The sequence below is a fragment of the Trichoplusia ni genome, chromosome 18 (genome assembly GCF_003590095.1).
Source record: "Trichoplusia ni isolate ovarian cell line Hi5 chromosome 18, tn1, whole genome shotgun sequence".
In the NCBI taxonomy this organism is placed as follows: domain Eukaryota; kingdom Metazoa; phylum Arthropoda; class Insecta; order Lepidoptera; family Noctuidae; genus Trichoplusia; species Trichoplusia ni.
This window is the reverse complement of record NC_039495.1, coordinates 6,955,299-6,979,702: the sequence shown is the minus strand read 5'-3', so window position 1 is coordinate 6,979,702 and position 24,404 is coordinate 6,955,299. Positions and strand designations below refer to the sequence as shown.

General features: G+C 36.1%; 2 protein-coding genes across 2 annotated transcripts; both read left to right on the top strand.

The window, feature by feature from the left end:
• Window positions 1-78: 78 nt before the first annotated feature.
• On the top strand, window positions 79-10,914 carry LOC113502968 (septin-1). Its single transcript, XM_026884746.1, has 11 exons — window positions 79-256; window positions 959-1,151; window positions 1,883-2,013; window positions 4,233-4,360; window positions 4,773-4,890; window positions 5,281-5,367; window positions 5,733-5,893; window positions 6,307-6,408; window positions 8,056-8,149; window positions 8,514-8,630; window positions 9,038-10,914. The coding sequence occupies exons 1-10, from the start codon at window positions 230-232 to the stop codon at window positions 8,610-8,612; spliced, it is 1,140 nt and encodes a 379-aa protein (XP_026740547.1). The 5' UTR covers window positions 79-229; the 3' UTR covers window positions 8,613-8,630; window positions 9,038-10,914.
• Window positions 10,915-12,080: 1,166 nt separating this feature from the next.
• On the top strand, window positions 12,081-24,139 carry LOC113502965 (squamous cell carcinoma antigen recognized by T-cells 3). The gene is made up of 17 exons (XM_026884741.1): window positions 12,081-12,273; window positions 13,202-13,311; window positions 14,102-14,277; window positions 14,606-14,777; window positions 15,178-15,328; window positions 15,603-15,679; window positions 16,061-16,166; window positions 16,438-16,638; window positions 17,055-17,228; window positions 17,752-17,863; window positions 18,246-18,466; window positions 18,819-19,116; window positions 19,682-19,778; window positions 20,179-20,299; window positions 20,700-20,932; window positions 21,325-21,525; window positions 22,058-24,139. The coding sequence occupies exons 1-17, from the start codon at window positions 12,157-12,159 to the stop codon at window positions 22,248-22,250; spliced, it is 2,760 nt and encodes a 919-aa protein (XP_026740542.1). The 5' UTR covers window positions 12,081-12,156; the 3' UTR covers window positions 22,251-24,139.
• The last annotated feature ends 265 nt before the right edge of the window (window positions 24,140-24,404 follow it).

Below are 24,404 nucleotides of genomic sequence, written 5' to 3'. Positions count from 1 at the left end.
ATAAATGAGAAGGAAGGGTTTTCTTAAAATTATGTATGGCAATACTTTTGTCTTACTGTCATTAAGTTACAAGGAATGTCATTCATTCATTCACAGCCAAACCGAATTGAATTTTGTTAGAGGTATAGGTATGACGCATTCTAGATTTTGAAAATCATAATAAATTATAGTAAATCACTGAAAGAACAGAAGTTAAAAACCAGAACGATAAAAGTGTGAAATACCGAAAATGTCCAGCGAAACATCAAATAAAAACGTAAGTAATCTAAATATGAACGTTCTCGGCGAAGTGGACATTGTCTAAATTATCGAAGAAAACATTGTTTAATAATTTCCAAAGTGTATATGTGATAATATCCTGTTTAGAATTGGGCGGCATTCTCCTAGAGAAGTTTATATTGATATTTGTATAAAGAAAGTGTGTCGGTAACGACGCAAACTGAATATTTAACTTGTGAGTCGGTATATGTGTCACTTAGAATTTGGTACATAACTGTGTACGATAGATGTAATGAATGCTGATGTTTGAGTATCGCGCCGCTCGCTTATCGAGTCCTGTTGTGATTAAACATGTTGGTATGGGACTTATTCATTTACTTTCAATAGATAACTGGCTCCCTAATTATACAAACAGAATGATTCTAATTTAAACTTAACACATACTCTGATGTAGTTAAACATAACTTAAAAGTTGTGTTTTTATTATTTACTTGCTCTTTTTTTACTGTATGTGCTTATAAGAATGATATTTTCCTACTTATTATATCTGAATTTATTGATTAAATACAACAGATTCAAGTAATTTAAAAAAAAAACAATATTAATATGTACATTAGTTATCAGTTTTATAAGCTACAACTCAAATAAACTATAATATTTGGATAAATATTGTGAATCACAAAGTCACCTCATAGCTCTAGGGGCAAAAACATCATATTATTATTCTTTATTGTTTCAGTTTTCCAACCTAGAAACCCCAGGGTATGTTGGCTTTGCTAACCTACCCAACCAGGTCCACCGGAAGTCTGTGAAGAAGGGCTTTGAGTTCACTCTTATGGTGGTTGGTGAAAGTGGGTTGGGGAAGTCCACTCTGGTCAACTCCTTGTTCTTGACAGACTTGTACCCAGAGCGAGTTATTCCTGATGCTATTGGTTAGTATAAATAGCTATAGTTTGTTTAGATATTGAATGCTGTGCCAGTTATGTGTCTTTATAGGAGAGACCACCACATTTTATCAAGCTGTTATTTGTGCTTTAAAGCTTCAGAGGAATTACCTTATTCTCTTCATCTTCTATTCTTAAGTTTTTATAAGCTTGTTTTGTTTTTTTTTTTATTTTATTTATCAAAGCTATCTACAAAATAGATGTCTAGATTCCTAGAATTAAATATGTTTCATAAATGGCAATGACTTGCATAGAGTTTGCATAGACTCTCATGAGGTAGAAAAAGACATTTTGATAAACTTAGATATATTTATAGCAGTTAAAAGTGACCCATTATATTGTGTTCTACAACTTTATCCTGTATACAAATAAATGAGGAAAATGTTTATTGTAACCTCCTTATATTGATCTTGATGTTTGAATACAACAGAATGGTATTAAAAGTCCTTCCTTTAAGTAGTAAGGTGGAAATTGGCATATTATTGAAATGGCATCATTGGCCTAGCCATTTCCCAACTATGTTGGGGTCGGCTACCAAATGAAATTAAAATGGCAATTAAATGAAATTAATCTAATTTTCAACCAACTTGAGTGAAACTCAGTTTGTATGTATGTTTGTCGGCAAATATATCGCGCTTTTAATTAAGTACCTATTCTTATTTCGAGAAGATTCTTTCATTACAGTCTAGCATAGACATATAACAAAATAACCTTTGCAGAAAAGACCAATCAGACTGTCAAACTTGATGCGTCCACGGTGGAAATAGAGGAGCGCGGAGTAAAGCTACGCCTGACCGTAGTGGACACGCCAGGATACGGAGACGCCATCGACAACACTGACTGCTTCCGCGTAAGTTTGAACTATTCACTGTTTTTTTTAGAGCTAGATGTGCTCGTCCTCCCGCTGCCTATCGTAAATCCTACGGGAGCATTGAATCTATTGTATGTGTTAATCCTGGCGACAAACAATCTGTTTACCAAATTACCTCTTAATCGATTCTTATTTGCGTGAACTTAGCAACGTAACACACGTCCATACATCTATACATAGACACTTTCGCGTTTATAATAGTAGGATTGATGCTAGTTATCTTGGAATCATATAATCTAACAGTCTCAAGTTAAACATACCATTATCCTCTTGGACTCTCCTTGAAAAAGCAATTTAACGGCAGTGTTTTATTTCTTAGGACTCAAGGTTGGACATTCCCTTGTTATTCTTTCATTAAAAAGATTTTGTCTACAGAATAATTCGGCATATAGGAAATTGTTTTGATAGGGATAAGTTCTGGACAACGAAACCTGATGAAACAGAAGGGCCGGGTGCCGCCAGAAATTAAATTGTTAATCCAAATTAATCAGTACAGGATAAAATTTTATCTTTTCTAAATGCATATTTATATTTCTTTTTAAATGTATCGTGTTATAACTAGTTCGCTACTGGTATACAATAGGACTGGTATATTATGTTGGAATTTCTCATCTATCACGCAATCATCTAATTGTTAGTCGACGTTTGCCGACAAATGATTGGACATTTAGATTATTGATGGCGTGAACACCTTAAAAAATTTTTAGAAATACATATATTTAAAATGTATTGGCATAATTATTATTCTTTATTATACACAACTTTTACCATATTGACTGATTTATTGAAAAGCGGGGCTTCCTAACACAGTTATGTTTACTTAAAAGGAGTTTTCTACGTAAATGAAACAGTTTGATGGTTGAAGAATAAACAATTTTTTATTGATTTAAAATATTTCGTATCAATATTATGTTCAAAAATTGTGCTAAAATTCCAGTAGTCTTACTTTACAGTATACTAACAAAACAACATCACATATTACACTGAAAATAAATTATATTAAATGCGGCTTTAAATTCAAAATCGAAACTACACACATTTTATTTACGTTCTTAAAAGTTGTATGCATCTGACCCAGATTGCATTAGCGTTTTATACGCCGCAACGGGACAACTGCATTGTGAGGTCAAGGTTTCGCGTTCATTCCGCTTCGGGTCAAAAATGTGACCTACGTACGTGTGCCATCGACTGGTTAAGCTGCTATCTATAAATACTTGACGAAATAAACGATATTTAGGGATACAAAATACGAAAAAAACTCAATTTAAGTGTCGAGTAATCTTAACGAGGATAGTAGATCTGGGTTTTGACCGACGCGTAACGATGAGATATTTGGGTTTTGTTTGGAGTTTAGGGCTTCTTACGCAAAGGATAAAACTCTATTGCTAAGTTTCCGCTTCCGTCTATCCGATCATCACTAGGCTGTATCTCATAAACCGTGATGGCTAGGCAGCTGTAATTTCAACTCATATAAAAATAGAAATTGCGACTCAACAATGGTTAGTGCGGTGTTCAATTTTAAAAATTTGTTATAAATTTGATTTTCTGGGACCTACGGTTTGTACGGATCCCACAATGTCGCGAGTTCGACTCTCACTAGACTGGATTTTATTGAATTCAGTAATAATTGTATTCCAACTTCAGCTACTTAACCTGTCGTTATTTGAAGTAGCTATCACAAAAATAAAACGAATGCGTCATTCCTTTTATCTGTTGGCGACCCCTCGCTCGATTACTCTGAATGACTAATGTCTGACTAACATGTGTGGAACTGTGGACCATCTGTATCTAGTTATATAAAAGAACTTCTTTGTAATTTTTTTTAAGAAGCTTTCTTATAGCTGTATTGGTAAAGAAATTGCTTCCTTTTGGTAATGTTTAAGTTTTTGTACTATAGGTTACGCAGTTTATTCAGCAAACACGATAAATGTTTGCTGAATAAACATACTTTTTCATGTCAAATTCGTCATCAATCGTTTTAAGCTCTTTGGAGTCCACATTTTCTAACTGGCTACCCCAAAAAGCCCATTATCCTTAAACTTTGGTTCTACGTTCCAGTCTGAAATGACAAGATAGACAAAATATGTAAATTATCTTGCCTAGTGTGTGTGGTATTCAAAAAGCGGGAAATGACGTCAGCTGTTCGTCTAAGGAAAAAAACTGACGTGCATTACTGAAAAATATGTGTTTGTTTACAGTCGATAATCCAATACATCGACGAACAATTCGAAAGATTCCTGCGTGACGAGAGCGGTCTCAACCGCCGTAATATTGTCGACAACCGCATACATTGCTGCTTTTACTTCATCTCGCCGTTTGGACATGGGTGAGTTGCCATAGTTGTATATCGTGCATACTGTATTGTTCTTTCAAGGATGATAAGGCCGAAATTATGAATTTGTTTCTTCTAATATATAAAATTCCCGTGTCACGATGTTAGTTACCGTACTCCTCCGAAACGGTTCCACCGATTTTTATGAAATTTGTATACGTATTGGGTAGGTCTGAGAATAGAACAACATCTATTTTTCCTACCCCTAAGTGATAAGGGTTGCTCACACTTAAAAAAAAAAAATTATTTTTTGGACGAAATTGTTTGTTTTTTTTATAATGTGGCATTAAAAATAAATACAACTAGAAAAAAAAAATCGGCAAAACAACGTTTGCTGGGTCAGCTAGTATATAATATAATGAACCTTGGCAATTCAATTAGAATTTATTTTCGTCTTTGATAATAGGCTGAAACCGCTGGACATTGAATTCATGAAGCAATTGCACAACAAAGTCAACATTGTGCCAGTTATCGCCAAAGCTGACTGTCTCACCAAGAAGGAGGTGCAGAGGCTCAAATCTAGGGTAAATATATACTGTCATATTTTACTAAAGCTCACTGGTACACATCTGATGGAAAATGCGTGACGTGAAGCCAGAAAAGACCGTCAAACTATGAGTGAGTGCGACGAATGCGGGAGGTTGGACGTTTTATCATAATTATGTTTGTCTATCATTATGCAGTGCATTTTCCGTTAGATGTGAACCGGGCCTTAGCCTTGATGTTTAATGAACATACTTGTATGCATGCACAATCGCAAAACATCCTAAGGAAACCTGGAAGTGGAACAACAATTATAATCTGACATTTTTATTGTTAATAAAAAAAAGACTTATTTTTCTAATAAGGAATACCTATATTTTCGATTCTTTCAAGTAAAACGTTTTGACTAATAGAATAAACTTATTGTAAAGGTTATGGAAGAAATCGAACGCGAAGGCATTAAGATCTACCCCCTGCCGGACTGCGATAGTGATGAAGACGAGGACTACAAGGAACAGGTAGAAATTATAAACGGCTTTAGTTTCCGTTATTACTATTTTATTCATGATGATCATCATCGGTCTAGCCTTCTATTCTAACCGGATTCAGCTAAGTACCAGTGTTTTACAAGGAGCTATCTGACCGGACTGCCTATTTGACCTCCTCAACCCAGTTACCTGGGCAATACAATAGTTAGACTGATTGTCAGACTTTTTAGCTACTGACTACCTGTTAAGACTGTCAAAGATGTATGAATAAGGAGGAACTCGTTATGACAAAGATGGTTACCCATGATCGATTCACTTATGCATAATTTAGAGGTTTGCATCATATGAACATGTTTTATTGATGATAATTCTAATGGCTTGTCCGGGCAATACAGGTCCGCCAGTTAAAAGAGGCGGTCCCGTTCGCGGTGTGCGGCGCGGGCCAGCAGCTGGAGGTCCGCGGGCGGCGCGTGCGCGGCCGCCTCTACCCCTGGGGCGTGGTCGAGGTCGAGAACCCCGAGCATTGTGACTTCATCAAGCTCAGGACTATGCTTATGTGAGTATATTGTAAGACTTGGCTGGGGCACTCCCGTGCCATGCCCTCAGATGTTTTGTACTCGTCAATTTTTTCTCCAGAAGGAAGGAAGAAAGAGAGGTTTTATCAAAATAGGACCTCTCTTTCTTCCTGCCTTCTTTATTGTTCTACATATGTATAAAAACAGTAACTTAACGTTCAAAAAAATATTAATCTTTAATTTGGAAATATGTACTTAGCTTCTGAGAATATATTTTTAAAACAATGTTTTTAATTTATAACAAACCTTCAATGTTTCGCCACTGAAAGATAGTAAAGGAAAGTCATTTTTTATGAATATTATTTATTTAGCTTGAATTTCTGCGTGAATGTCACGATCTCCTTAACATCACCTATTTTCATAATAAAAATCGAAACATCCCTATTGTACACAGCACTCACATGCAAGACCTGCAAGAAGTGACCCAAGAGGTTCACTACGAGAACTACAGATCTGAACGACTCGCGCGCAGCGGACAAGTGCCCAAGCGACACACGTAAGTGCTCACATTCCTTATATACCTTCAACATACAGGCCAAGACGTGTATTCAAATGATCTTTCTATCTCTATATAAAAGTATATACGGAAAACCCTACTCGGTATAAATCTCGTTAACGCATTATTACACTCATATTACCTTTTCTGTCAATGCAGGATAATATAAAATAGTCTTTATACGTTTGAACGCCGTGTAGGTCACCGGTGACCGAACAATACCTTTTTTACTATGTAACTCGGCATTCAATCTACAATAGCGTTGAATATTTAGCTTCGATCGAATGTTATAGAGATCCATTAGCCTCAATAATTCTTCTATTATATTATAAATAAATATTTATGAAAGTGGAACAATAGGCCCTATGATCTGCCTTATATTTTCCTTTCATTCTTCAAACAATTGTTATGATAAAGGTGACATAAATTGGATGAAGGACTGTTCACGTGACAAATCAAACGTATTGATTGTACGGATAGCCGAGTGGCCACTGAGTGCGACGCATCGTGGCTTTGATCCCCGCGTTCTGTCTGGATGACTAGAGTACGTGTCTTAAGTATTTTTAAAATTCTGCGACACAAGGATGAATTCCATAGCCCGCGGATTGATTTTTTTAATTATAGTAGTTTGTATCCGGCTTTAAGCGGTGTAAGCGTAAAGTACAGTCAATATGTAACTATTACGTCTGTCATATATAATCTCCTACCTGCGACTTAAGGTGATTTTCAAATACGCCGCCCGAAGTATATAGAGACGAAATTGAAAAGTTGATGTTGCTCAATATGAGACTCACGAATATTATAAGGGTGCAAGTATTAAGACTGTGTTTAGTTGTGTCCATCCTTGTTACGTGTTCCCACTCAAGCGGCTGTTCTGATTTCGATAGTTTTGTATAAAGCTACCTGACTCCTTTGATAAGCACATAGGCTACATTTATCCAACTGCGTTAAAGGAGGGTAATGATTTAGCAGCTATAATCGACATACAAGCGGGCCAACTATTATAGAAAAACATACAGCAAAGCTGCGTGTACGCATGCACAAATAACTTATTCTATTCCATTAGTATGCTATAACCAGCTAATTATTTGCTTGAATGGTTCGCATAACGTTTACCGGTAACAGCTAGAAACTTAGAAAGTAAACTAAGTCGCAATCTGTTATGAATAATGATTCAAATTACCATTTGTTACTGCAGTTGTTCTCGAGGTTTTAATTAGATTAAATGAGATAAATTGTTGTTCATCTTGACAGTGTTTACGTTAATGTAGTTCAAGGCTAATTTTTGTAAATGGATAAATTAGTTATGGTCTTAAAGATATTTTCTTGTTCTCATAAACTTTAGTATAGGAGTTGAAACGGTCGCCATTGCCGAAATCGGTCGGATGGTGATGATGAGATATGTTTATGTTTAGAAGTTAGAAGTAGCTGATATTAAGAGCCTAAAAGCCATATCCTTGCGAGAATATTATCGGAATTTGATTCTTTTTTCATTCTTAGATTTCTGCTATATTGAGCTATTGTAAATTCATTTCATCATGTCTCTATATTTAAAATTTTGCTCTCGGAACTATTATCTAACTGATGAACCGAAAATCTCCATTTAATTATACATAATTATATTATATATATATTCTAATGTTATAGATCAACGGAGAGCGGACTGAGCGAGGCCGAATCTAACGGACTTACGAACGGATCTGAAGATCCGTCTGACCGCGAACGTGCTCTGCGTGAAAAGGTAACAATTATTTGCTTTAATATTCATGTGATTTTCTGTAAATAGAGTATTGTGACAGACAGATAGCCCTTAATTAAACTTCGTCAAGTATTCTTCTATGCTGTTTCTCTTTTTTAATACCAATGGCAGACTTAAAGCTTAGACCCAAAAAGTGGTATTATTATCATTGACATGCGTTATAGTTCTTTATGCAAACAATTGTATATTTTGGGTACGACATGAAGGCGCACTGTTCACTGTTTTAAGGTTTATCTTTCCAGTTACAACTGGTATATATTTGTAAACTTAGTTAATCAATTCAGTGCTTTGTACTAAAACCTCGATTACCAGTAATTTTATGGGCCTATTGTCGTTTTGTCCTCAGGAAGCCGAGCTCCGTCGCATGCAGGAGATGTTGGAGCAGATGCAGCGCCAGATGCAGATGCAGGCGGCCAGCGGGGCCAGCACCACTACCACCGCATAGTGTACGCGCACCGCTCAGGTACTATACCAGACTTTTACCAACGTGTTCAAGAACAACTCATAGCAAAATGTCGTCCTTAAGTGTCTTTTGTCTTTTCCCATTCAGTGAAATGTAGAAAGAACTCGATATTTCTCAACTTTGGACTTTGTATGCTTAGAGATGACCTTGAAAGTAGCAATGCCTTCAGAACATGTTTAAATCAGCCGAAAACTAACTACATACAATACACAAAACGAACTTCCGAACTGCCGCACACAGCTGGTACTCTTTCCTTATGTTTGAACTCAGCTTTAGACACATGTTGATCTTAATAACTACCTTTCAAAACTGGGTCTTTCCCTTGGACATAATATAAGGTCGAACTAAAGGGCTCTTACGTGTAACTATCTTGTTTATATTTATGTAATTGTTTTTTTTCATTCTAGCTGGACATTAGTACGGCTGTCCAGCTGCCGGCATCGTGTGACGTCGTCAACTCTATTCTACGCGCCATCCCCTATTGTGTTACTTCCAGTTAGGTGTAACTGTCGTACACACTGTAACGTTCATACAAATATATCGCACGAAGTAATATAAATAATCGACTAAACTATTTCAGAGATTTGTTGAAAATCGACTTATGTTTGTAAAGAGAAGTCGATTAATTCCATCACTAGAAATGAGTGCTGCCATATGTACTTGAGATTCTCTCTTAAAAATTACACACTAATGACTTTTCCGCGGTCAACAGGATACACAATTGTAACTAGGTAATTGAATTTTAAGACCTTTATATTTTGTGGAAATGAAGTATTTTGTGGAAAGTAATGTGCAATACTCTTTCTTATAATACGTAGCCATATATTTTAATGAACATTACAGTCATAAGTATTATTTTCTTACTCAAATATTATTTTCCTTTTATATTTTATAGGACGATTTTATTATAGGTATACCGATATCTATAGCCTAGAATGTTTATCTCTCTATAGTATTAAGAAGAATGCAATATTTACAGAGCGCAGAATATTCCATGTTTAATTGTATTAAAAGTTTATTGATATGACGATTGTAATTGTAATTTATAATGATTTATGCATTTGACTGTTTATAGATAACATGCTTAAAAGTTGAAATTCACTAGGGGTCACGTCACGTTTTAAAGTAATATTTCTGTATTTGTGGAAGTGTGACAGTGCACTACCCGGCGTATCGCGGCATCTCTTTTCCATGAAAACCCACGAAAATATTACTTCAAGAAGCGATGTTAGGCCCATTGAAGAGTTGTTTTAATGCAGTAAATTAATGTGGAATATTTTGTAGAACTTAACTGGGTATGTCTGTGTTCTACGTATTATTTTACCAATCTATTATAGTCTTTGAATATTAATTATGACTGTTTGTAAGCAGACCAGTGGCGTAGCTTACTTAGGTGGCACCCGGTGCGTAACGTTTTATGGTAATTTTCTATAGTAAAAACATGGATAATTTATTATTATTTATAAAATTGAAGAAATAACAAATTAACTGAGATTCTAGATAGAACTGAGCTAGTGCTAGTGAATCCCCCGATTTAATGACACCCTGTGCCCCCCCCCCCCCCGTAGCTACGCCACTGAAGCAGACATAACCCCAGTTATTCTGCCATGATATGAAAAGCCCCATTTCGAATATATAACACTAGGTTGTGTAGTGTGGCCTATATTGTATCGATCTGACTTGCATTTATTATAATTATCGGACTGTGCCATTCCGTTCTCTGTTTTTTATACCTTAGTAAGTAAATCCCGTAATTTCTAGTTCCTTTAAAGCTTTCATTAGTCTAAATGGTGTTTGTCAATTAAATGTTAATGATTCGTATAATCCTGGGAAATTGCTAATGAACTGGTACTTTACCTCATTAAGGGTCACGTGTCGTCCGTCATAGATACATAAACAATTTATCTTCTAATATTACTGTGTCATCAATTTATGATACTAAAATGGCGGCCAGATATAATATATTAGCAATTTTCCAGGTATAGAACTTGATCTAATTCGATGTTTCTCGTCCTAGACGCTTTTACAAATCTGTAACTTTAGACCTAAAACTAAAAACTAGTCTAGGGTTTTAAATAACAAGTTTCACTTTTAAATACCTCTTCAAACTAGCTAAAACTAGTATGAACCGGTATTCAATGGTGGACGAATCCAATAGAATAATTCATCGTCTCCTAGAATATATTAATGTTATGCCTAAATTAGATATGCGAGATTTTCTTATTGAGACAATTATTATTATCTGCATTTCTCATTGACTAAAGTATTATATTATTTACCATGACTGACATTATTTTATTTGAGTATTCCATTTTCTTTTGTATCGTCAATTTACTCTTTACGATAAGAAGGTTAGCATAGTGTCCTATTAGATAATTGCATGAAAATATATTATTATTTTTAAGATATTGGAAGGATTGTATCGAAAATAAGTCTGAAATGCTATGTGAAAGGCGTATTGGATTGTATCATGAAATCATAACTTTAGTAGGTACTTAAAATTGTTAGTATCTCAACTATTTAGATTTTATTCCCATATTGGTGCATTTAATTTGTACTACATAATGATTTACTGATCATTGTAAACTAATTGATGAATCGAATAAATACTAGAAGTTAAATTGGTGCCAAAGTATCAAAATACTAGAGAATCATGTAATAGTTTCTGAATAATTTGATTTTATGTTAACAAATAGGTATCCATATAATTTTATGTTAAAGAACTTCAATGTAATCATATTTTTTATAGTAAATATAAAGGAATAATGCCAATGACTGTCTCTTTATTCTGTACCTTCACCATACCCTGATCAAATGTACCCGCTGCGAGGCAGGCGCAACTATATTTCTTAGACAAAGACCCAAAGACCTATAAGAGCTACTCCAATGGAACAAGAATCTACTAAACCGAACTATTGCTACTATTATTATTATTCTACTTATCTGCTATATGAAATTAAAATCCACTGTTAAATTAGGCATAAGATATAGAAGTGTAAAGCATTTCTAATATCCCCAACGTACGAGTAGAACTTAAAGTACCTGCTAACATCATAAATGTGAACGTAAGACTGATAAGCTTCCACGCGAAAATTACTTCACCGGAGTTGCAGGGTGATCCCTGCAACTTTGTACATATAATTTTAAAGGCATCTTTAAGGTTCTGTTTATTCGACTTAAATAAAAAAACAGGATTATACTTTACAACAGTTTATATTGTGGACGGAGTCACGAGCCATTGCCGGGCCAAGATCGGTAAAAATTGACTGGTTAAAAAAAACAAACATAAAGCATAATATTGACCTTTCATGGTAAATTCGCGATTAAACTTTTAGTAAAATAGTTCTTTAAACATAATTCTTCAAGTTAATATTATTTTAGTGACATTCCAATTAGTCGATTTTGTAATTAAATCAATACTCTCTTGTTCCACCCCTACTATTCTGACAAAATGACAAATGCTTTCGTCCGCCATAATCGTTTGCGAAACTTGTTATCAAACAGCAGTAGAGTTTTGTAGTGAATAATGGCTATCGTAGAGGACGAAGTTAGAAATGAATCGGAGGAAGAAAATGAGATAGAAGTGGTGGTGGAAGAGGATGATGGTGAACCGGATTCAGACGATTCCGACATATGCACGCCCGTGCGTATCATTTGACACACTATTGCTTTTTTCCTCGGTCTTTTTATTTATAATTTACGTCTATTTTCTTAGTTCTTCAATCCCAAAAGAACGACAGGAATTTGTTACTTGTTAAGTATTCTCTACGATACCTTACGGTTCAAGTTCACTGGGGTTCGAAGTTACTCCCAAAATCCAAATTGTATGTTGACCTTCTCACTATTTCTGCGTTATAGCGATACTCGTTTTCTAACCCTGTTTACCTTATAAACTATTGAATTAGTATAATTTCCTCGCTAATTCTTACAAATGAGAATACGTAAATACTTCTTGTAAGATAATAAGACAAATCTTTATTAGTAAAGTAGGTACAGTAATGTCACGTATTATTGCACTGTTTATGTGAATGAGTTGTATACAAAATGATAAAAAATAATTGCCTACGTAAGGCTACGTATCAAATATTAGTGATGGTCTCATTCAACTTAATGTATACATTAGTATATAAAACACAGCTCTGCCAGTATTGATGTAAACATTGGATTAAATTCAGATATTTGTTTACATTAGCTTAGTAAGACAGGCTTTTAGGTTGTATTTTTAAACGCAGCAAATGAGTCAAAATTAGTCTACATACAGTTGTTTTTCTCTCTTATTCTGAAAGATTGTAAGCAAAAATAAGTCAATATTATCACTCTTAGGTTAGTTGGTACAATTTGTTCCATTATAGTACAAGAGAAAATCCAATGTACAAAGTAAATGCATAATCTCACTAGGATACCATTTTTAAATACATTAAGGAGAATTTATTTCTCCTCTAACCTACATTACAAATGTGACAAATGGAAATAGTCTGTATAGAAATTTATTAGTCTTGCAATTTATCAACTGCTTGAGATTGGACACTAATTTACTTATACTGAAAGTATATGTTCTAATCTATCATTAGGATGAAGATGATGATGAGTTGTTGGAGAGGAAAGTGGCAGAACTGGAAGCCAGGATTGCAGAGGATCCTTACAATTATGATGAGCACATTGACCTGATCCAAGCACTATGGTGAGTTCTTAAATCTTTATGTTCATAAGTATATGAAAAACAAATACTTTATTGGGTATCCACAAATATGTTGAGTTTTAAGTCAGGGGCCAATCTACTAGTGTGGGCATGGTAGGCCTGCCCACAAATCTTATTTACTTTTGATGCCATATTTTCACACCAGATAGACACATAATTAAACAATATGCATTCTCATTCCTGAGACGAGTCCGGTTGTGCAGAAAAATGAAATAAGTAATCGATTTCATGTTGTTCAAGAGCAAGTTTAAAATCCAACCTAAAATTGGTTGATTTTCAAGTGGCTGTGCCATAAGTGTTTTTGAGGGTGGGCACTCAAAAAACTTATGGCACAGCCACTTGAAGTGTCAATAATTCAGTGTTAAAAAGCTGGCGTGATAAGTTGTACATACCGCGTCAATCATGATCAGAGTTATCAAAACTCTGGATTATGTGCAAAGTATTAAATCCTTGTTAACATTCACATTTACAGACAATGCGGTTAAATTAAAATCTTTTCATGTATTAAAAAATTGTGCTTAGAAGTAAGTATGTTAGTTGGTCTACAAAATCATTCTTAACAATTATATTTGCTAAAAATATCTCAGGATAGAAAATAATACTCTTTAAAAATAAGTAATATAGAAATGTAGGACTGTAATGTGATAAGTTATTAATAGTTAGGAGAGAGGAGGGTAGCCTTGTCATATATTATGACAAAAAGGCTACCTTCCAATTCATCGAAATATATCAATATATATATCCATTATAATCTGTTTCTCCTATTGCACAGGGGCCTGTCAGAGCTGGATCGCTGGCGCGCTGCCTTCGAGCGCTTACAGCAGCTGTCGGCTATAAGGGCAGAGCATTGGCTGATGCGGCTTCAGACGGAAGAGACTTTAGCGCACACTGAACAGTCACGAGAGAGCTTGATGCAGCTCTTTCAGCAGGCTGCACTGGATGGCTATTGTAAGTTTACATCATGAAATAGGACGTAGAATCTGGAATAGTAAGGCCGATTTTCACTTTCAAAAAGTATTATTCTGATTTTCTGTTCCATCAGCGTACTATTAAAATTACCCAAAAACTTTTACAAATAACTAAAGCCAAAATTGCCCAAATCTGTATACTGTATAGCCTTTGTTGAGTTTTAGCAAGGATAAAAAGTTACATCAAATTGTGTAAAATATTAAAAATAAATAATTAAATGGACCATTCAAATCCCATTCAACAAGAAGCTATTATTTAACCTGATTTGTGTCAGTTTATAACAGCATAATACTTATTTTACCACCAGCCATCCCGATCTTAAGCGAGTGGTGTTCGTGGTCGCTGACGGTGGGCGAGCCCGCCACGGCGCGCGCTCAGCTCGACGAGGTGCTGAAGCGCGCCGGCGCGGACCCCTTCTCCGGGAAGATCTTCTGGGATGCTAAACTAGAACTAGAGAAGGCACAGTTGGAGACTATGACGTGAGTAGATTCAGATAGGAAATGTTTTAGTTGTGACTTGTGGCTTGTTTATGTTAAGATACGAAACGGACAGATAGGGCTAATTTTTAGTTACTTTCGCGAAAGTAAATTTTGCCATCGCCAGTTTTATTATTAGGGTGAAAAGTAGGATGTGTTCTTTTTGGGGGTTAAACTATTCCCACACCAAATTGCGTTGGTTAAACGAAAAGCATTAAAAGCCTAAGAACCAGATGGAAGTAGTTATATACACATTTATAATATTTGTTTAGATGTTTAGTCAGATCGCCAAATTCAAGCCTTCTTTATGTGACTGTACTGATTGCTGTGAAATCTGAAATTGTTTAAAAAAAATAGTTTTACATTTTTGTCTTCTAAACTAATAATATATTTGTTTGTATAGTGAGGAGGACGCAGAGTACAAGTCACAGCAGGAGCGAGTGCTGTGGTGCCTGGAGGAGATGGTGTCGCGGCCGCTGCTGCGCGGCGACGAGGCGCTGCCGCAACTGGAGGAGCTGGCCTTACTGTTGCATAACCAGGAGTATGTTGATAAGGTAAATGTACATTAAAGTGACCATCCTTATTCCAGGGAATTGCTTGTGTGAATGTCGCTCGTAGTTGAAAACACATTATCCTATTTCTGCGAACAGTGCTAATTCAGGATGTCAGTTAATTTCATTTCTGAACCATGCATAAATTTCATCAGAATTGGTCAAGCCGTTTTATTGAGCAGTTTTGAGTAGAAAGAAGTAACAAAAATACACATACATATCTTAAATAGTAGTTTGCAAAGAAATAAGAGATATTTAACAGAACCATTTATTGCAGGTGAAAAAGCAGCATGATGCAGCTGTAGATTTTTTACACAAAATAACACCCTTTGAAGACAAGTTGCTGATTACAGAGTAAGTTAATATATTATGTACATTTAACTTTTGAGGAGAGAGAGAGAACAAAGGAAGGTGGCGATCAAAAAAAACATGACCAAAAGCAGTAAAATATTTATGCGAGCCCGAAATTAGGGTCCATGCTAATATTTTATCAGAATCGGTGGCGTGGTTTCGTTGCAAAAGTATAATAGACACATAGAAGGCTAAGTAGGAACTACTCACAGTCATTTAATACTAGCAAATTTCCGATGTGTCCATAGACAAAGAAGTTTTGTATGGAAACGCTATGCTGTCTACAGCAGAATAAGCGTCCTCAAAGGACAGACAAAGAGGAAAGGGAGTTATGTGAATGAGAACTTTTCCGGTATTAATGTTTATATTTTGTTATTCTCTCAGGAATGCAGAGGAGAAGTGCCAAGTGTACCAGGAATACATAGATGCTGTAAAAGATTTGTCTCATGACGATTTATATGCGGAATGCGATTGTAATGGAATAATGAGGGTAAGTGACATAAGAAAAGTACTTAATATATTCTAAAGAAGAAAACATAGTTTAGCATTCCCGTAGTTGACAAAAAATCCAAAGAATATTTTTTTTTATTTAGTATGAATTTATATTTTAATGACGTAACGGACGGTACTGACGCATATTAATCTGCATTGCAAATTTCTATACTTATAAAATAGATCTTATCTTAAAGAGTATTTGTAGTACGTATCCGATGCAATAGATGTGTGCTTATACAGTAACCTGCATGCACGTCGTGTCGCAGGTGCTATACGACCGCGCCAGCTCGGAGTGCGGGGCGGGCGGCGCGTCGCTGCTGGTGCGCTGGGCGCGGCTGGCGGCGCGGGGCTCGCGCGGCTCGCTGGCGCGCGCGCTGGCCGCCGCCTGCCGCCGCCAGCCGCGCAGGGCTGCCTTCTGGGCGCTCTCCATGCAGCTGGCCGAGAGGGACGACAAACCCTTCGAGGAGGTACTGTTTATGATGCTGCCATCTAGACATTGTGTCTTAAAAGGTCTAAAGTTCTGGTACTGCAATCTACTTGTGTTAAAACTACTTTACAATAGAAATTGTCTGTCCCATCTTCTAAAATGGAAATGGAGGAACAAATCATTACCGTTTTTTCTATTTTTAACATGCTTCATAAAAATTTGGATGTTTTTTTTTATTACTAACAAAAATATTAAAGTGATTTTTTGATGGATTGGATTGGATGGATTTTTTGGATGGAATTCAATTGCAAAAGCCTTAAAACAAGTACCAACTTCAAATACTCGACTATATTAATAAAAATCAGCTCCATACCATTCCCTAATTAGTGGCAATACACACAGGTTTTATTCTTTTTCTGCGAAAATTTAAAAACTAACTTTTTATATACATTTCAGGTGAAGGCGATATTCGAGACAGCGCTATCCAAGGGCATGGAGTCCTACAAGGAGGCGGAGGCCCTGTGGCTGGCCTATCTGGAGTACACACGACGCCGCAGCAAGCTGGACGACGAGGGTGATGTCGACAGACTGCGACGGACATTCCGCCTCGCGTGGGATTCGCTTGCTGAGGTACATACTGATACTATACGATTATCATTCCCCTGTCCTTATTGCAATTATTATTTCTGGTCGGCGCAACATGTCTCCTCCTTCTATACATACTTTGCAGCCATATCGTCTTTCACACAATCCATCCATCGTTTTCTTGGTAGTCCTCTTCCCCTACATACTATACCGTGTTCCTATAATCATTACTGGTCTAAGTAGCCAATTCGAAACTTTTGAATTTGATTTAGACTACTAAAATGCTCAATGCTGGGTAAAAGGCCTTCCCACAATTTTTCCTGTTCTACTCATGAGACTAGGTATTGAGAGTTGTAAGAGGTTAATTATTTGAAGAAACACACAAAGCGTGGATAAGAAATAGTAAAATTAAAATGTTTTGTCAAGCAGTGGATAGTTAAAAGGAGTCAACAATATCACTCCGGATAGTTCATATCCTCGCTTATAGACCTCTCTCACTTTATATTTATATTAAAGGTATTATTTTCACTTTTCTTTGTTTTCAACAATTTCTTGTTATGTTTTGTAGGCATGGGGTGAAGAGGCAAATGACTGTGAAGTGCCATTGTTTTGGGCTCGGCTGGAGTACAAACTCTTGAATGCCCCGAAACAAGGCAAGGAAATCTTCGAGGAGATATTTAGTAAGTTAAACATTATAAAAACCATTCTAACAATACTTCTCACAAGTTTTTGTCGTACGGAATCCCAGAAGATTTCTATTACAACAATCTTATTAGATTGTTATAAGACAGTAATGATGTAGTGATGTAGTGTTAATGTAGGCTGCCTAATTGGCAATAGTAATATTTAGGCTTACTTTCTTTTATGAATTTAAAATTTGATATTTGTTCACAATTCATAGCTCATTCTTGCCCACTCCAGTGTTAGTTAGTAATTATGAGGTGAAGTTGTCAAAACACACCTGTTAGAATACATGGTTGTAATGTGGGCAGATATTGATACATATCTCTATATGTAACAATATCTGCCCACATTACAACTATGTATAAACATTTCTTACAGAATATGGTGACAACAAAACAATGTCAAAGTACTGGGAGGCGTTGATAGCGTTGGAGAGTAACCGCACTCCCCGGCCATCTGAGCACAAACTGCGCGAGTTGATGCGACGAGCACTCCGCGCGGTCAACGACTACCCGCCGTCTATCGCGCGCCTGTGGACTGACTATGAAAGGGATCATGGACATCTTAGCACGCTCAGGGAGTGCTTGGATGCTTGTGAGGTATGTACCTTACTTCTATGGCTTTTAAGTCCACGTTTGTTTAAGTTTTGTCTACTGTTTAAGTCCATGAGCAGCGGTTGACGCCAGGTTGACACAGGTAGGCTGGTCACTAATTTGTAGCAGGCAAGATAAAAATTACCGCTTTTGAGTTTCTCGATCATTTTCTTATGTATTTAGGATTTTCTCTTAAAACGTTGGCCTACTCTATTTTTATATTAATGATATTTCGCATCGGGTATAGCCTAAGAGGCAAGTAAAGCGTAACCTCACATCAATACACGCCAAGTGTCAGTATTAGTGAAATATGTGAATATATATATGTGTATATATTATCACCTTGACATTTTTCTAGGATAAAATCAAAGAATGGAGAGACAGCTACCAAGCAATGAAAGACAAAATGATCGGCAACAAGAAACAGAAAGGCAAACAGAATGACAACAAAAAATCCAAATACGATAAAAAGAAGAATAAAGATGACAGCAAAGATAATAGTAAAGACAAAGGAAAAAAAGGTAAAGGGAAACGGAAGTCGGACGGGAACGATGACAGCAGTGATGTGAAGAGGAAGAAGGGTGGGGATATGGAGGTGGACTTGGAATCGGAGGGGGGCGGAGTGAAGAGGTCTCATGATGAAGATGAGGAGGAAGGTGAGAAACACAAATTATGGTTATGTTGTGATGATATTTACAACATCGATGAAAAGTGATGAAAATCAGTAATTTACAACTTAAAACGTCGAAAAGTCAAACGAAAAGTGTAATGGATTATTTTAAACTCTCGGTCAACAATCTTGGTAGCTTTTAGACATAATTCGCTTTTTGTTGAGCGGGAGAAAGTGACTTACTTTCGATGATTGTGGGTCCCATCTGTTATTCCTACATCTGAAAGTCTGATAACCAGTCTAACCAAGGAATATTGTGCTGCCTAGGTAACTGAGGTATGGAGGTCCGATAGGCAGTCGCTCCTTGTAAAACACTGGTAGCTGAATCCGGTTAGACTGGAAGCCGACCCCAACATAGTTGGGAAAAGGCTAGGCCAATGACTAAAACCAACCCATGTCTTTGCCTTTTGTGTACCGAGGTCGCGGTAACCCTTTCGAGCAATCCCGCTGGCGACCTCAGCTCCTGCTTAAGGTTTCAATATTTTCCATTTGTGCAGATTACATTAATATTTTAGAATAATTCTCTGACCTCTGTAATTCTACATTCGCAGTTGGTGAGAGCAAACGCCAGCGCACAGACAGCACGAGCCCGCACAGGCTCGGGACGCGAGACGCCTGCACCTTGTTCATTAGTAATCTAGAATTCAAGTGAGTACTAACTCTTGCATTTGTAAAGATGCAAATATATGCTGTACATATATTAGATTTCATGTAAATCCCTGTTGAAAAATAACAACGCCTAACAACGCCCCAACTAGTCTCATAATGAGCAAATCTTGTATTATGAGAACTATATAACTGGTAATATACTTATATTTTTCTAAATACATACATATTATAAATAAATATAGACACAGATAAATTGTACGTGCTCCTCACAAAAACATTTGTCCTAGGTGGGAATCAAACTTACTAGATCAACAGACTCATAAAGTCATATTACTTAGAGTTAATTTCAAAGAACTTTGTCTCTCAGTTAATATTAAGTTTCTGTGATTATTTTTATTTCAAAATAGTGTATTAAATAAAAGGTGTATTTATATTACAGAGTGGACGAACAGAATCTAAGAGATAAGTTATCACAGTACGGCGACATCATCTCACTGAGAGTCAGGAAAGGCATCAAAGCTTTCGGAGGTTCCATATGCTATTGTCAGTATAAAACTCCTGTGAGTATTCTCATTACAAAACTTTAATCTTGCAACTGCAGTGAAATATATAGTTCTATAAGAGAACTATATATTTTGATCCATGGTTATAAGGCTCTATTTGATTTCGACAGAACAATTTCAGATTTGTTTTGGCATTTGCTGTTCGATTTGTTATTCTCATGGCAGTGATAATATAAAGTTAAATCCTAGCTTCCACGCCATTGTAATAAGTGTTATCCAATGTTCCTCTTTCACGCAAAAACCGCTAAACCGATAGACGAAACTTGATACATAGAAACTATAGAACCAGAATTAACCCGAATCATTTTTTTATCCCGACAATATGTTTCCGTGGGATCAATTTCGATAGCAGGTGGGCGACAGCTAGTCAAATAATTTCCAATTCCCTTAATTCTAGGAAGCAGTAGATGAAGCCCTAAAACACGACAGGATCCCGCTCGACGGCCGTCCGATGTTCTTCTCACGGTACTCCGCTAAGAAAAGCAAACCGACCTTCAAGTACTCAACAGAGGCGGAGAAGAATAAGCTGTTTGTGAAGAACCTGCCGTTCTCGCACTGCACTAAGGACGCGCTAGCCGAGATATTTGATAAATACGGGGAACTGAAGGATGTGAGGGTCGTCACGCATAAGTAAGTGATGATTTGTATTTATATTTCTATTATTATTTGTTATGATGTCATAAGAAATAAAGACCATATTATGAGCATATTTATATATATGCAGAAATTATGAACTTAATTTTAATGGTAGCTTAATTATAAATTAATTAATGTGCCGAAAAATCAGCTACTGCTTTGCATTATTGGCAGAATCAGAAATACATTTTTTTAGAAATATCCATAACAATTCCAATGTGTTGACTATAGATACATTTAAATTTCAATGTGGTAATTGCTAGCAGATATTTTAAACATGTTAATGGTATTACTATCTACACTGTCTAACAAATTTTGAATGCCCAGTCAAGAACATGATTCGTTTTGTTCTTGAATATCTATACTATAATACTTAATTGTCGCAGGGACGGCAGGCCCAAAGGCCTGGCCTACGTAGAGTACTCGTCGGAGAGCGCGGCGGCGGCGGCGGCGGCGGGCGCGCACGGGCTGCAGCTGGGCGCGCGCCGCCTGCACGTGGCGCTCAGCGCGCCGCCGCCGCGCGACACCCCCGCCGCGCCCGCCGCGCCCGCGCTCGGACTGCCCAAGCGGGACGCCGGAGGGGGCATGTTAGTACACACACTTACATAATCCTTCAGTAAAGCTGCAACTACCACGCTATCTTGGGTTGCTGACTTTTTATTTGGGGCACTGGTTTCTGTGTTGTGATTGCCTTGTACTAAATTACTTAAACAAGTCAAGTGCAAGTGAACTCGTGGTGGAAGATTCCGTACGGGAAAGCTCAAGAAAACCTAATTGGTATCTTACTAACGAATTAATAACTGTAATAACTACTTAAACTCAACTTTTCGTTAATCTGTAAAAAAATCTAAGATTCTTTAAATACAATCCATTCACGTCCATTTTCACCCCATAGATACGGACCCTTAAATGTCGATCCACAAAGAAAGGTTTAAAATTAAGTATGTCAGTCATTAAACAATAAAACCTAAACTCAATGAGATTTCATGTTCAATTACGTTCCCTTATTGTTTTTCAAAGTACATAGTTCTTCACAGCAAGCACGTTAGTCAACAGTGCCATGACCCATCGGTAATCAATTTAACACTGTTTTAAAAAAAAAAACATATTTTTTTCCAGGCGACGAACACAGCTAAGCAGCTTCATTCCAAGTGTCTTACAAAAGGCTTCAGCAAGCACATCCCAAGCAGCAAGCACGAGCCAAGCCAACGGCGACCACGCCAACGGTAGCCATAGCAACGGTAACCATAGCAACGGCGACAAGCAGCCCCTTAGCAACAGCGACTTCAGAACTCTTCTACTCAAGAAGTAAAAGTCAGTGTAAATATATACGTAGTGTCAGGTTAAGATTAATCTCAACTTCAATTTTATGAACAATTAAATTGTACCTAAAGTCGGGTTTCTTAGAATAGAAAGTTATTCTAATGTTCTAACAACAGTCACTTCTCTGTCGTAAAGACATATTAGCGCTGGTTCTGCTTAACAAGAACTTAACTTGTATAAAGCTATTGGTATCCTTTTTACTTGTATGATGTAAGAGAGAGATGGACTACGTGAAGCTGGCATACGAAGATCGTACCACAATTTCGACGGTAAATAAAAATGTGTACACTTATGTAAATAGGTTGGAAATTTCTTATCTATCGCTGTCCTATTCTCAAAGCGTATGCCAGTAAGAGATAGCAATACCTTCATTTTAGTTCAGTTTTTGAGCAACAGGATCAGTTTACTATTTTAAGAATAGGTGTCTTTGCAATAATATAGTCAGACATCTTTTATAATAGCTTAAATATATTGCTAGCACTATGGTGAATAACTTTTTAAAATACAGTGGACCGTGACTGTGTTATTGAAATTGACACCTTATATCAAGGCATTAAGGTCGATTTTCATAATTAGCAACAGTCCAACGGTCGACTGTACAAAATTGTATCTATACCATTGTATTATATTTAGATGGGACTTTGAGACCGACTTAGATACTTGTGAAACACTCACAATAAATAAATAATAAATATAATCGATAAGGTTTCATTTTTTCTGTTAGATTATACTGTATTATGTACAAATGAAAATTACAGATGTGTTTTGTAAATGATTTTACTGGCGTAATTCTGTGCTTCAGCGATTTCCATATAATGACGTGCCCAAGGTCTGTAGAATAGATAGTTTTCAACTTAATCATCAATTTCTTTCAGCCAATGGATATTGGATATATATGAAAAGGGAAATGTTCTATGTAAGATATTCTATTAGATACTTATATGAATATATCTTACTGAGATTCCTCAGGAGAAATTTCTTATGAAATTTTAGCAACATTTAAAGACATGAACTGGCTCGCACGTCAATATAGACTTACCCATTTTATAAATGTTTCCGTATTTTAATTTAATTACTCATTAATCCTAAGATTTTTACCTTGTCCTCTTTTAATATTTTTAAACAGTGTTCACATAATGATTCTATTTGACAACTCAAGCGATATATTACGCCTCTCATAAACTAAGTAACTTACTACTTGGAGAGTGACGTTAGTCGATAAGTAATCGCGTTTCCTAATTTCGATATGTGTATTATTTCGTAATTCTTTTCTATATGGAATGTTTTGTTCTTGTCTTCTTTGTTCAAATGCGTGAAATTTAATAGACTGGTTATATATTTTAAATATAGATATAGTTTTCGTATCCAGTGATAAGTGATTACCGCTTGAGTTGTCGACTGCCATTCTAGCAAAGTTTTATTTCGTCAATCTTTAACATTGATCGAAAACGTTCAAATGTATGGAGATGGCACATCAACAAAACGTGGTTTATTGAAAATAAATGGCATTACCATAGAGGCCCCCCTATCGCCGCACTTAAGCTCCAAATTACGTCATTGTGGCTTCTATAGATTTGAATGTTTTCTATTGTCGTAAACTTTGGTAGAAATTACATTTGACCAGGCTGCTACATATTATAACCTATTGCGATTTGTTTAGTCACTTCATACATAATAATAAAGGCTTGTTCACGTTTACTGTGAATGCTTGGTACCATATCTAAGCGATGTATAGTGATATTATACTCAGTGCACGCCTGTGACACCCTACTGTCTTAGTTTGTGTTATAAAGCTAATTTGTTTTGTATCCGGAGATTTAAGATGCTGTGTGATTGAGGACGAAAGATGATTCAGAATAAACGAGTTTTGTTGTATTATATTGTTTTTTTTTTTTAGAAATCAAAGAGATTTGATAATAAAAACATTTATTTATAAAAATACAATGTATACTTTACGACTCTCAATAGAGAATATATAATTTCATCTTATATACATCGAGAAACGACTACAATAAATTACTATAGAAGCATGACTGGAAATTATATTCTAAACAATACACACTCGAAAATTAACTTTGTACTCTGTTGAAGCTAAGATATGTTTAACTTAAACATTATGCTTTTATTTCCAAAAGGATTGGCA